The sequence below is a fragment of the Gavia stellata genome, chromosome 3, assembly GCF_030936135.1.
Source record: "Gavia stellata isolate bGavSte3 chromosome 3, bGavSte3.hap2, whole genome shotgun sequence".
NCBI lineage: Eukaryota > Metazoa > Chordata > Aves > Gaviiformes > Gaviidae > Gavia > Gavia stellata.
In genome coordinates this window covers 62266102-62280490 of record NC_082596.1, presented here as the reverse complement: position 1 = coordinate 62280490, position 14389 = coordinate 62266102, and the positions used below count along the sequence as shown (strand labels likewise).

The following is a 14389-nucleotide window of genomic DNA, read 5'->3' as shown; positions in this document are numbered from 1 at the left end:
CAGCTTATTTTAACACTTACTATTACAGAAACACAGGCTCCTAGTTAAACAGCTGATTTTTAAGGGTAGAGTGTCCCTTTTGCTGCAAGACTGTGCACACACTCAAGTACTACTATGAATTTACTGTAATAAGTGTACATGGATCTTCATATAAGAATCACCACTAACATGTCTGGGAGTTGCTTTGTGTTACCAGTAGAGACTAGGAGATTATCTTTACTTTTCCCACCATTTATTCTCTCCTTGATACTTAGATTCAGCCACTGATGCCACTGCTGAGGAATTCAAAGCCATCCATTGACATCACTTCTTTATTTACCCTGTGAATTGACACTCCTAATTAATATTCTGTGCCTTCAAGGTTTAGAAGGATGAGTAGAGTCCTACACAGTAAGACACTCATAGGGTGATTTAAGCATTTTAGGTCCATGTTTGTAGGAGCTCAAAGTCCTGTCAGCCTGTTCATCTTGTAGATTTCTTCACTACATTGTTAAGGTAACATGATGTAATTGCCTTAATACAATCTTTTTTGAAAGAGATTTTGTTTTAGTAGTTTGCATGCTGCCCTTTGATGTGCTCAGGCTCTATTAACAGCTTTATTACCAGCACAGCTCCAATTACTCCTGCAATTAGCTTTTTGGTGCATAGAAAGCTTGCTTTGAACAATAATGTTGTTCAGATACTTCTATATTTTAAGAGAGATCTGATAATTACTGCAAATCTTATTGTTTGGTGTACAGAACTGAGTAATTTTACTAACAGTTATTAATTTAAATAGGGTTCATTTTAGTCTCATCAACTGAGTAATATCTGCCCATGAAAGTAATGTCCTTTGTAACCTTCCCATACCAACCAGATGATTTTGCTAGAAGACAAGATATTACATGAAAGTCCTGTAAACAAATATTTGAAGAGAATTACATGTCAAAATGGGGAAAAATAAGGATATAGTTTTCAGGAGAATTTAGTTATCTCTGCTTTGGAAGACTCAGCAAAATAAGGCTGTAAAAACCACACAAAGTACGTTTGGGCACCTCTTTCAACCTGAAAGAGCAAAGACTTACAAAAAATAACTGTTAAATTCTTGATTCTTTACAGATAAAAATTTGCAAAATATTATTCAAGAACTAACATAGTCACACATGCACACACACATTCACTGCGCTCCTAAGAAAATACTACACTGAGATCACTATTTTGAAATTTTCTGAAAGAAGTTCTGGGCAATAAAATATGACCAGACTTTTAAAGAAAGGATAAGGAGAGAAGAAGGAAAGGACAAAATGGTCTAAATCTGGGATTGTTCTCAAAGTAAAAATTCAATATCTGTGAATGTGACCAGATCTTCATAAGGGATTGATATTTAGCTTTCATCTAATATGAATTTTTGAGGGAATTTAACCAGATGAGAAAATAAAGACTTATTGAGGAAATGTAGATCAACCAACAAACAGTGGAATTAGAATGGTCAACACAGAAAAACCAGACAGGTTTGAACTTGAGATATGAAAAACAGAAAGCATAAACATTATACTACGCGCTCCCCCCCCCTCCAAAAAAAAAAAAAGCGAGGAAGAGGAATTCAAATAATATTCAAATTTGGATGCAAATCAAGTGTTATAATATATCTTATCACAAAAAGCACAGGAACTCAAGCCTAACGATTACATTTTGATAGATGTTTATTCTGCTTCCTTTTGAGAATGCCTTTGCATCTGAGAAGCAATGCAATATCATGAGTAATAATGGTAGCATTCCAGATTATACAGGTCCACAAGGAGACTTGCATAACTTTTGATTTGTAGTGAACATGAGCAACACAAGAGGCTGAAATACGCCACAATAAAACAGGACTCTTGGACTAAACTAGAATAAACAGTAGGCTAGTTCACATTTCTTTATCAAGAAGAATCTTTATTTAGGCAACCTGGTAGTGGCCAGAGAACACTGAGGAAAAAAACCCCAACAACCCAGAGGTGACTGAATAAGTGGAAACAATCAGAGAGAAGTTCTTATAAGGATTATGATAATGCTACCATATGTAAATATTTTTATTTTTTATTTTAGAGTTGTAATTACATTTCAGAATAGTATGGGCTAGCACGTAGATGACAGTGGCAAAATTTAGTGTTTTTCAAAGTTATCAGGAATTCACTCATCCTGAAATATTTTGAAGTGAATAACCACCTCATGGTTTAAGGCCATCTCAATTAGAAACTAGCAACTGTTCTGTAGAAGAATAAATATCTTATTGTTCCTGCATATTGAGTTTTTAAACACAAAAAGAACCTGTCCCCTCCTTTCTCCTACAAAACAGGACTAGGAACGCACCACAGAAACTCTGGGTATGTGCTTGTGTGCACATGTGCACAGAAGATCTTATTGCCAAGAACTGTTCAAGAAACCGCTGTAGCTGATAAGAACTTGCCATAAATCACTGGGATTGCATTACATAAATTACAATTTTCTGAAACTAGTATTTAGCATTCCACAAGTTTCTTCAGGATAATCAAGCAATGAAAGAAAAAGTGTAATGCAGCTCCCCTTGTGTGGCCCTGGCCACAAATTTAATTTAGTAGATTACAGTTAGAAGGGTAGTGTTATTCTTTTTCTTGATTATTATTTATTTCTGTGGACACACATTATATAACATGTGCTTAAGACCATCTGTTCCATACATATTTTTGACTATCATCAGAAGTCATTGCTAAAATGTTGTGCAATTTATTTTATTTTGCATTTGCAGATTTATATAAAGCACTTCATAATCAAACATGATAACAGAAAAAACAATTAAATAAGCAAAAAAATCTAAAAATCTTATTCTACTTTAATCTTGCTAACTTAAAACTCAAAACCTTAGAGATAGCTGTTGTTGACACATTCTTAACAGAACAATCTCCCAAGTGACTAGTGACAGGACTAGAGGAAATGGCCTCAAGTTGCGACAGGGGAGGTTCAGACTAGACATTAGGAAAAAGTTCTTCACTGAGAGAGTGGTGAAACACTGGAATAGGCTGCCCAGGGAGGTGGTAGAGTCACCCTCCCTGGAGGTATTCAAGGAGCGTGTGGATGTGGCATTGTGGGATGTAGCTTGATGGACATGGTGCTGTGTGGTGTTGGGTGGGTTGTGGCTTGTTATTGTTGTTGTATGGCGTGGGTTTTGTGGTTTTTTTTTTGTTGGGTTTTTTTTTTTTTTTTTTTTTTTTTTTTTTTTTTCCCCAGGTTGGACTCGATGATCTTACAGGTCTTTTCCAACCGTACTGATTCTGTGATTCTGTGATCTCTCATACTGGGGGGATCAAATCAGTAAGTCTTGAACTGTATGCCAGACATCACCTATTTATTTATTTGAAGGGTAAGCACATCAGCATTGACAGATTCAAGCTTCTCTTGCTCCAAAACAGCTATATCTTGCCAGGGACAGACCCAACTCACAACACCTTCACTTTGTGTGAAGGTTATTTACCTTATTAGTGAAAAAGAAGCATGCATTAATGGAACTGGAGATTTTACAAGGAATGGAAGAATCCACATCTGTTGGTTCCCATTTTGGACTTTAGCGTAATTCAGCTATGTCATCCTTAAGTTCCCGGTGGGCTCTTGAGTGAATATGTTCTCCATACTTTGCTAGCGACCATTCTGGGTAGCTGGGGTTCAAGTATCTATGATCCAGTTTATGATACAGAGACATCTCTGCAGAATCCTCCCTTGCATTCCCACACCAGAGCATGCCAGTTTCCTCCACAGTAAACCCCAATGGGAATGTGCTTGCTTATACTCTCTTTCTTGCACATTTGCTTTATACTCTGATTGTCATTTGGATGCACAGAGTCTTTGGCAAGTTTTTGCTCCTGATGGGTCACAATCTGTATTTGTAACCAGTTTTAACTCTTCTGGTTAGTTGCTCTTCAAGCTCTTCTTTGCTCCTTCTAATTCTGCTTTAACAATTAATTGGCCAACTGTGTAATGCTTTCTCGTTTATTCGGATACACTTCAGGTTTTGAAGTTTGATCTCTCATTTCTAGCAACCTTCATGCTGCTACTTAACCATGGTGATTTCCTGTAATGCTTCTGCAAGCCCCTCCTAATGAGTAACAGGCACTGGTACTGTCTGATCAGTATGCCTCCAAAGCCCTAAAGAATTTCACTTTTTACATACCTTTTATCTTCTTTTACAAAAATGAGAAAACTTGTTATTTATTCCCTTTTTTAAGTTGGTAAAGCTGTGGTGCCTGTTTTTGGCCTTTTCTGATAACGTAGGAACATCTCCCGAGAACATACCCACCCTTGGGCTGGGTGCAGAGCTATTGCCACTTTAAGCCCTCTTTGGAGTAATGGAAGTAAACACAGCCGTTCTGCACAAACTCTACAATGAATGTTCAAAGGAAAACACTACAGCTAAGCTATAACTTACCTGAGCAAGAGTGTAATGATCTAAATTTACAGTAATGAGGAGTTTTAATTTCATACCAGAAACTAGAATGAACAGATGAGGTCATGTGTTGACTGATGAATGTAATATTCCCTGTTACTGTCAGGAGGCATTTGTCTGTAAGGACTAATGTTGTTACTATTATTTATAATAAGAAAATCACTAGAAAAAAAAACACCAAAGCAATGCACAACAGCATTAGAGAATTTACAGAATAGCAAATAAGCGCACATATTGTCTGGATACTGGGGAGGGAGGAAGTCCATTTTCTAAAGAGGCCAGCTTATTTGCACATTAATGAATATTTATTTAGTATATGTAAACCAGAAAATATCTATTTTTAATTCTCTTAGCTTTGCACTACCAGTCCTGTTTTTTCTTTTTTTAGCCCAAAGCCCCTTCTATAATTCACATTGCCCAGTACACAGGTTTATCACATAACTATGGGACATATATAGCCATCTAGGTAAAGTGCTTTAAAAAGGAATTTGATTTGAGCTACATTTCAAGTTCAAACATCCATGGAAAAGTGGAGATGCTTAAGATCTTGATGAGTTACTTATATCGGGGTACTGTTTGTGATCCTGGATACTGATTTGAATGCAGATAAACCAAAGGTATTATCTTTTGTTATGTTTCCACTTGAGAGGTAAAATTTTCTCCTGTAACTCAGCATGGGAAAGCTAGAAAACCTGCACAGTACAATGTAGTAAGACTATGTGCTACTCCTAGACCATCTCCCAAGGTAACCTACATCGATCTGAAGGTCTGAACGACATGAGTTCCTAGAGAATCCCAGTATGTTCTGAGTCCCGCTCTGCACCATGCCCTTTCTTCTACTGGTTATAAAGAGATTTTACAGGAATAAGGATCTCAGGGTTGACGTACATGTTCTTACATGAATATTAGTGTGCGATCAGAGCCTTTCACCCGTTCAAGCATGTTGTCCTTTCATAAGGAGTCAGGCTTGCAACATGTATTTTAATGTTCCTTAAAAAACACCAGGTCTTTCTTCAACATGTAATCAATTTTTTCATTGATTCTAAGAGTTCAGCGTTACCCTTCAACTTCACACACCAGATGCCCTCTTTAAATTTTGTGAGTGAATAATGAAACAGAATTTCAGAACAGGGCTAACAGTTTGCACTGGATAGCAATAAACATGCATGTTGAACTACTTCAAAATATTACAAAGCAATAAGCATCTCTAGAAAAGAAAGAAAGAGAATCAGTATATTTTGATCCAATATCAGCAATCAAATAACTGTATCTGCTTCCATAACAATCTTCACTGTTACCTCAACAGTCACACTCAATGACTATTCACAAATCATGCACGTCTACTTCACCACTATTTCATTTATCAGAATGGAGGCAACTGAGGAGAATAATCATAATGAATCAGAATGGAGGCAACTGAGGAGAATAATCATAATGAAATAGTAAAATATCTTAAAAAAAAAAAATCAGCCCTGGGAATAAGATTCAGGGTTTCTATTTTCTGATAATATAACTTTAGAAATTATTTCATTACTTTATTTGAAAAATATGTACTATCCAGGTGAATGGATACAACTCTTTTCTCTACAGCCAGAAACCCAGCATCCTTTTAAACAGGAAAGAGTACCCATTTTTTTCTCTTCCCCCTCCCCACTCCCAAGGAGTGGAATACGAGGGAAAAAAAGAGATGAAGAAGAACTGTAACACCCTTCCATCTGTTTATGTTGCATGCAAAGGGCCACACTTCCATCAATTCTGTAACATGCAGCTGCAACTGTATCTATGTTACTTTTTTAGCTTCTCAAATGATTCTTATGTTTCACAAGATTTTTCTACAAAGACGGCAGCTGACAAGAAACATATAAAGTGTTTCTGAATTCTTTTACACATGAAGTATGCTATAGGCAATAACATGCTCAAACAACAATTTAACAACCTCCCCCTAAAAAACTCCCTCCAAAGCCCCACACTGTCATCGTTCTGCCCTTTGCTAATCCTTACAAACTTCACAGATAAGGGATCTCCTCAGGATTACAGCCATCACTACAGCTATCAGTCCAAACCATCCAATTAATCCTTTTAAAGACCTATCATTAAGTTGCATCTTGAAAGTAAACATATTTTGAAATTTTTGTTGAAGAGAAGAATTACTTTTGCTCCATGCTCCTACTCATGGGAGCAAATATTGTCATTGTGGCACATCAGTGAAAGTGCCAATAGTCTAGTACATGTCAGTCCTAAACCTGTATAACAATATAAGATCAGAAGTCGGATTTTTGGCAATATGAAATTACTGGGGCTCTTTTTCTCAGAAAATATTCCCAGGATAATTGCATGCTATTTATTGTAGATACATATTTCATTTAAAGATACCAAGAGGTTGCTGGAACTTAAAGGCTAATTTGTAGTTTCATGATAAAAAGCATTAGACCTGGCTTCAAGAGATCTAGACTTACATCCACACTCCTTCACTGCTTGCCATGTGACCTTGGCTAAGTCATCTTTGTGTTTCAACTTGCCAGTTTTAACATAATATCTAATGTTGATATGACATAAAGCTAAAGGTGACGGGATAGAAGACAATAGTACAAGCACAAAGCCCTGCCCTAATTTAGGATCAGCTAAGTTGAAGTCTACTGCATGTCGTGGGGAGCTGATAACAGTAACTTACAAGACAAAGAAAAACCCCTGCTTGAATATCTTGTTTTCCATCACAGAAATGATAGTGACAGAGAAAGCAGGGAGAATCTAATTCAGTGAATACTGAATTTTTACCCTTAAAAATCCTTGTCATTGACAGAGTTTGTGAATCTTGGAGTTCTGGAAAGAACATTAACATATTCAACCATTACAACTGAGGCATTTAGCATTTTCCAAATTCGTTCAGTGCTTAGTTAATAACTAAGGTTAAACATTTGATTAAGCGGCCAATTTTACACATTTGCAAAATACTAATGTTTGAAGAAAAATACATCAATCTGTCACTTCACACATATAGGGAATTTTGTGCTCATCTGGAAAAAACAGTGTGATATCTCACCTGCCTCACTGAGATGTACGGATGTTTTACTGTGCTTTTAGTGTCAGGGTTAGGTTTTCAACACGATTTTCACTGTATCGTTTGCAAACTAGACATATCAAGACATATCAAGAACACAGTCTTCCCAAGGAAGAATGGTAAACAGGCAATGTTTCAGTTCATGAGAAAGGCATGACTTACCTTGTGAAAGTTCCTGAAATATGCTGCCTTCTCATCTGGAAATTTTTCTAGCCTCCTGGGTCCTTTACTGGAAGCCTTCTTGAAAACCAACCAACAACGCCTGAAAATCTGCAAACAAAATCAATGGTTTATATCAGCTTTTCTTTAAAGGTGGACAGTATCTCAAATGCATTCAGCTACATAACTGACATAGGAAAAAAATTTAAAATGACAATATTTTATTTTAAAAGTCTGGAAAATCCTGAGAATATAAATTATTTCTACAGAAGTAATCCCAATTCCTCAATTTATACATATTGATTGTCAGTACTTTGTAGACTTCTTTTGCTTCAAGTTCTCTCATGCATGCCATATTTGACAATTCCTGAGATGCAAGTAAATCCATGAACTCTGAATATGAAAAGAATTATAAGGCTGTCATCAGAGAAAGTACTTTCAGAAATCACTCCATGCATTTCTAGCTTTCACATTTATACTCTATTTCTGTGAGAGTATTGATACGATTGAGAAACATTTATTGGAGCTTTTAACACAATACAGTAATCAGCAGAGCTTGTATGCACAGAAAAGAAAGTTGAAATAAGCACCAATGTGACCATTGCTGGATGACAACATCTAGTTTCTCTCACTTACTTAGTTCAATGACAAACTTTCTAAGGAAAAACTATGCAGATTATTAAAGTTTGGGAACATGTAGTGAAAAATAAAATCCTTCAGAAAGCACAAACAAAACAATATTATACTCTCATTTTAATAAGAACCACACTAGATTTTGCTTAAAATTCATTTTTAATCAATGAGGGTACTTTATTAGACTATTTTCCAAGTGTGCTGGTGGTATTGCCATAACCAGAGTTTTAAAATCAGGATTGAATTATCAAATAAGAATACATTTGTAGTTCAAAAAGAAGCTGATTAAGGATAATCCTCTAGACTGTATTATGTAAGTAAGGGATTAGATATTAATCTAGTTTTATAATCTCTGAAAATAATTTACTTCATTCTCCTCTTCAGTACTTGCACAGATCTATAAACAATATGATATGGAATTTTATGTTATTACTTCAAGGATACATTGAAAAACAAAAAAACCCCAATACAAGTTAATGGCTCCACTGAGCCTTATTTCTTCAGAAATTCTACAAACTTTAATGACACAACACAAGAAGTAGAGTACACATCTCCCATTAAAAAAAATAAAAATCAAGGAAATATGAGCAGGGAGAGCTAAAATGAGTTTTCCCCTCAGTGTGATACTGTCTAAGCTGAGTATAAGCAGTAAATATAGTGTTATTAAAATAATTAAGCTTAATTAGCAACATTCTGATGTAACAATACTGACACTATCCTGTTGTTACCTCAGATGAATGTTATCAGTCAAAATAAATGTTTTGTTTTAAAAACCTACCATTGAACTACAGTATCAATATGTTTAATTACGAGGACTTGTGGAAGAAAACAGCATTTAATGAAATCCTCTGCAAGTATTCTTCTTACAAAGCATACAAGTTTTAGGGTTTTTTTCTACTAAGGTTGCAAAGTGGCAACTGTACTTCCTATCTCAGAAATTACTTCACCTAACCTGAGGGAAAGCAAAGACAATACCATATTTCCTGAAAAAAATGACATGACACTGTGGGACATCATAAACCATCTTTATTAGATAGTACTTTCTTCACATAACATCTTGGCAGAGTTGCAACTTATTTTACCAAAACCTTAGCACTGCTCCCACAGTTATCTCTTGATTAGCCCACATTAACTCTTCACAACATTATGGTGCGAAAAGCTCCACTTTTGCAGGAGTAGTACCTCCGCACAGGTAGAGGATATTCACACTATTTTGACCTTACTAAAAGCAATAGCACCAACTGTCCAAAGGGGACATATTTATTCATTTAATAAAGGAAGTTCTTTATCAAAGTAAAAACCATTGCCTTCATTTCAAATCTTTAATTGATTTCCTTATTTCCATCACCTGCCCTTAACGGTTTACAGTCATCACAGACTTCCCTCCAGAAAAACAGAACAACCTACAGTCCCTGTCATCAGTGGTGGTGGGTTTTAGCACAGCCATGGAATCCACATTTTACTGATGACCTGAATTTTGGACAGCTGGTGATAAGGTAGCAGAAGTTTTGTGTCAGTTGACAGAGCGAGTTTTTTCAGGTTGTTTGTCTGTTTGTTATTTAATATGACACAGTAATTTTTTGTTCTAATGCAAAGTATCAGTTAGATCCAGTACATCAGAAGAATCCCTAATAAATGGAAAAATAAACATGCAAAGTCAAGGAGTCAGATTTTTCCCTGTGAGGATAAGAACATTTTCCAGATAAAAAAGGTCATCTAATGCATACTCCAAAGCAATTCCTTCAGTGACAAATGAGCAAGGTCTCCTGAATGACAACTTCAGTCTTTTTTTCACTAGATATCAATCTGGGACAGTGTAGAAGCGGGTTTGAGGGTTTGCAGCTAAACTGACAAAATTCAAGAGGGAAGCTTTGACTCCCTTATTAGTTGGGGCTTCAAAGTATTCATCAAAGAGAAGCTAGTTATCTTTGGAGGTGCTCCTAGGCCTTTTCCCAAAGTTCTGCACTGGGCTGAATTCAAAGGCTTCAGCATTTAGACTGCAGGAATGAACAGCCCTTGCTTCTAAAGGAAAACACTGAACAGAAAGAGGAGAAAACCATGAGTTTTGCCATTAGACTGTTACTGCTTCAATTTATTGACATCTGTTTTTTCCAGACATTTAGGGAGAGATCTGAAGAAGGCAATGGCTCAATGAGGGCTCCTGATTTGGTATGTACATACACCAACATATATCCTTGCATTTGGATTTTATTTTTTTAACCTACAATCACTTTTAAAGCTGGTATAAACGTGTACAGTTCCACTGCATTTCAGCGGCATTTTATCTGATTACACCAACAGACAGTTAGTATCTCGGTGTTTGAAAAAACATGAGCATATGAATTTACCTATAAATATGAATAAATAGGTGCAGATGTGAGCACACAGCAAACAAACATTTGCCTTTCATAAGGCACCTCATTGTTATACAGAAGCCTACTCAATTATTCATGAACTGTGAGATACACTTTTATCCCTGGCCTAGTTTAGGATGCCATTGGCTGTAATCAAAACTTCTGAAAGACTTCTAAAGTCCTCAGATAATTGGGGTAGCCATTGTGAAAGAAATCAGCATCAGCCTTTTAACAACAGAGAAAATGAGAACCACTTGCAGTGTTGTCTCCATAATATTTAGTATTTCCTGTGAGATTTAAGTGTCTGTTTCTCACACATACATAGTTGAAGAAATGCCAATTATTTGATTGTTTAATCAGTTTTACAGCAATTCTTGGATGAGCAGTCACTGCTCAGCAAATATGATGTAAAAAATTTGTACTGAGGGCAAACAACACAAAGTCTAACTCTATGCCATTGCTTTTTTCTGAAGAAATTCAGAAAGATAGCATTAAGTAAAGTACATGCTATGTTTAGGTTTCCTTTTATTAAAGTATCAGTTAAAAGGACCAAAAACTTGTCCACTACAAACCTGAGAAGGACTCTATTGAAATTACCTGCTGAGTCCATGGCATAGCAGAACCTCTTTAAACAACACCCTTCCTCTCTCAGTTTTACAAGACAGGCAAAGCAGAAAAAAAATGCTCCTCTAGAACACACTGCCTATGTAACTATATATCAGTAAGTGATGGCAGTAACTCAGCACACTTGTGGTCTGCTGAGAACTGATTCAGCTGCCCCTTGCAATATCATATGGTAATGATTTTCATTACAATGTACAACCTTGCAGGGGAGAGTAGCCTCTGTTCCTAAGGATGGACTCTTGAGTAGCTGCACCTTGTAAGCAAGAGGAAAGGATTCTAGATCTGGAGCAATATAACCTTATCATCCCCAAATTATTTCCAAAATCTTTCCAGTCAGAAACTTGACTTCCAGTGCTGCTCCATTTCTAGTAATCTTTAGAGATCTCTTTTTTATATTTTACTTGAAACACTGCAATAGATCAATTAATGATGAAAATCTTTGCATAATCTTCTTTTCTTACTTTTTCTTCTGCTTAATTCACCTCTTGGCTCACCTTTCCAGCATGTTCATTTTTTTTTAATATTCTTGACTAATATATGCAAAAATTTGGCCTCTGAATGGATCATTATTCTTCATGCTCCTATCACACAGTTCTGTTTTATTGTTGCCATGGTTGTCCATAATAAATGCATTAAAAGACATATTACAGGAAATCCATAGCTCAATTAGTTTTTTAGAAAGAAGAAAACTTTTTGATTTTCCTAAAAAAATTTAAATAATTGGTTTACAGTGGGAATATTACATATGATTTTCCAATTTCCAGAGATTTCTAAAGCCTTTTCCTAGTCATTTACAATAGATGCTTTTGAGATTAACATTTCTTTTTATCCACAGCTGTACCTAATAACACTTTGCCAGTCACCATTAATATTTAGAGAAGGGATTTTTATTGACAAATCTCTACACATTATTCCAGAAATTCCACCTCACACTCAAAGAAAACAGAAACAAAAACCCCTCATCCACCTTTTTCTTTTTTTTTTTTTTAATAATGCCAAAAAAGAAAGTTACAACATTATAAGTGGTTTTTTTCAAACCACTTAAGATGCTCTGAAATCTCTCTGCCCCTATACAAAAGATAGTACAAATAGCAATCACTTTCTTGGGTATATTGGAAAACCATCTAATTTCTGTTGCTAGCTGTAGAAACATTTGTCTCTTGAGAGAAGCAGCAGAGAGTCAGCTCCTAGTTACTAACAGAAACGATCACTGACCAGGGCAGGCACTGAAGCATTGCTCATAGGGCTTTTTGCTAGCATAACCCATAGAATCACAGAATCACAGAATCACTAAGGTTGGAAAAGACCTGTAAGATCATCAAGTCCAACCATAAAAAAAAAAAAAAAACAAACCAAACAAAAAAAACAAACAAACAACACACCACCCGACACAGAACCATCAAATGGTTCTCCCAGGAAGATATCTACATAATAATATTCAGTCCTGCATTTACATCTTATTATCTGCAGGAAAGGCTAGTTGATTTCTCCTCCCTGACTTTCCATGTGCAGTGTTCTCCTGTTAGACAAGACAACTTCTGCAGTATACGCATTAAAAACACTAAAATATGAAAATGTTCAAATTTACTTCACTAGTTATCTCCATTAAAAATGGCTATTGGTTTTTATGGGGTATATGAGAGAAATGCAGTATGTTGTGAGCTAAAAAGTCTTGACTCACAAATTAAAAAACGTAGCATTCATAGTAAGAAAAATAAAAATACTTGTCACAGTAAAGTCATATTTAACCATTGTTTTGACGCCCACTGCTTTTTGATTTTTCTGTGCATATTTTGGCAACAGGAGAAGAGATGAGGGGTGACACCTTACTGCTTCAGTGCAACTACACTTGTCATGCATTCAAGTAAAATTTAAGAGAAAGTGAAAAGCAGTTATTATCTGTAAAAAGGCCCAAGAGGAAAATGGGAAGACAAAACCATTCATGCCACAGCTAAAGAGCATGTTACAGGATATAAGCTATTGCTGAGTAAAGTCAAGAGAAAAAACACCCAACCAAAACAAAACACCTCATCATTGCAGCCTACCTACTTGAGTTACCAACACTTTGCATTAAAAAGACAAAAGCAAGTACTGGTCTAACAAGGCATGTCATCCCTCCCCCTTAGGTTTCTGGGCATCTTTGAAATTAAGGTGACCTAGAAACAGTGTTTTTTCCTGTCTTGAACAGCACTGATTTCGCTGTCTGCTGTTTTGAAATACAGTTACCACTGCACTAAGTGGGTGCATTTTGGGTGGCAAATTTGGATCCATATGAAGAGGCAAGAGAGGCGGACACTACCGCACAGCACTGAGCTCCCGAATTGGTGCAGAGGGTGCAGAGTAGCAGGGAACTGAGGCCGGATCCTGCTCCTTTACCACACCACTTTCCCAGTAGCAGAGCAGAGATCCTCCACAGTTATCTGACACCCCAAACAGGAGGAGAGGCAGCAATAACCCCTAGCCCTGCTCAGAAGCATGAGGTAACTTGCTTCTTTCAGCAGCTCTGCGATGTGGGGCCAAGACTTTACCACAAGATATAAAAAGCCTTGGAAGGTTTTTCCTTTTTTTATTGATTCTAACCCTCCCCCCTCTCTTGCCTATTTCAATACATTTTTTTCAAACGCTACCAAAGTATCTACCACAAAGCAATTGCAAAAAAAGTAAAGTTGTTTCAACTGCAAAGCCAGGATTAAAAAAAAAATCAAATATATCCCAAAAAATCACTAGTAATGCCTTTAATAAAAAATGCTGTCTGACGGTGTGTTATGAAGGCTATCCAACAGGGAAACATTTCTTATATATGGTAACCTTGCATGTACCCTTGAGCTTCATTTTATCATCCTAATTAAGAAGCAAGGTTAAACCTCTAGTTTATAAAACTTGTAGTATGACCTTCTGCAACATTACAGAAGACAATTAGGTCTTAGATCATTTTAGTGTCATAGTTCAAATCCTAAAATTTCTGATGGCATTTTTCTTCTTATTATTATTTTCCAGATTGCAAATCTGCTGGTGTTTAAAGTTAGGAATAGAAGAATTATAGAAACATCTGCTACAAACTGTTTTATCTCAGATTAGATCAATCCTTGTGGGCTTGATTGCAGTCAGTGATATTTAGGATGGTCA

The 14389-nt window shown here is 36.2% G+C and overlaps 1 protein-coding gene across 1 annotated transcript in view; it reads right to left on the bottom strand.

The window, feature by feature from the left end:
- The window catches only part of DOK6 (docking protein 6), a 251564-nt gene that overhangs the window by 144690 nt on the left and 92485 nt on the right, over positions 1 to 14389 (bottom strand). Inside the window, exon 2 of the mRNA XM_059815585.1 lies at positions 7656 to 7763. Within this exon, the coding sequence (XP_059671568.1) occupies positions 7656 to 7763 (108 nt within the window). The remainder of the gene's footprint in view (positions 1 to 7655; positions 7764 to 14389) is intronic.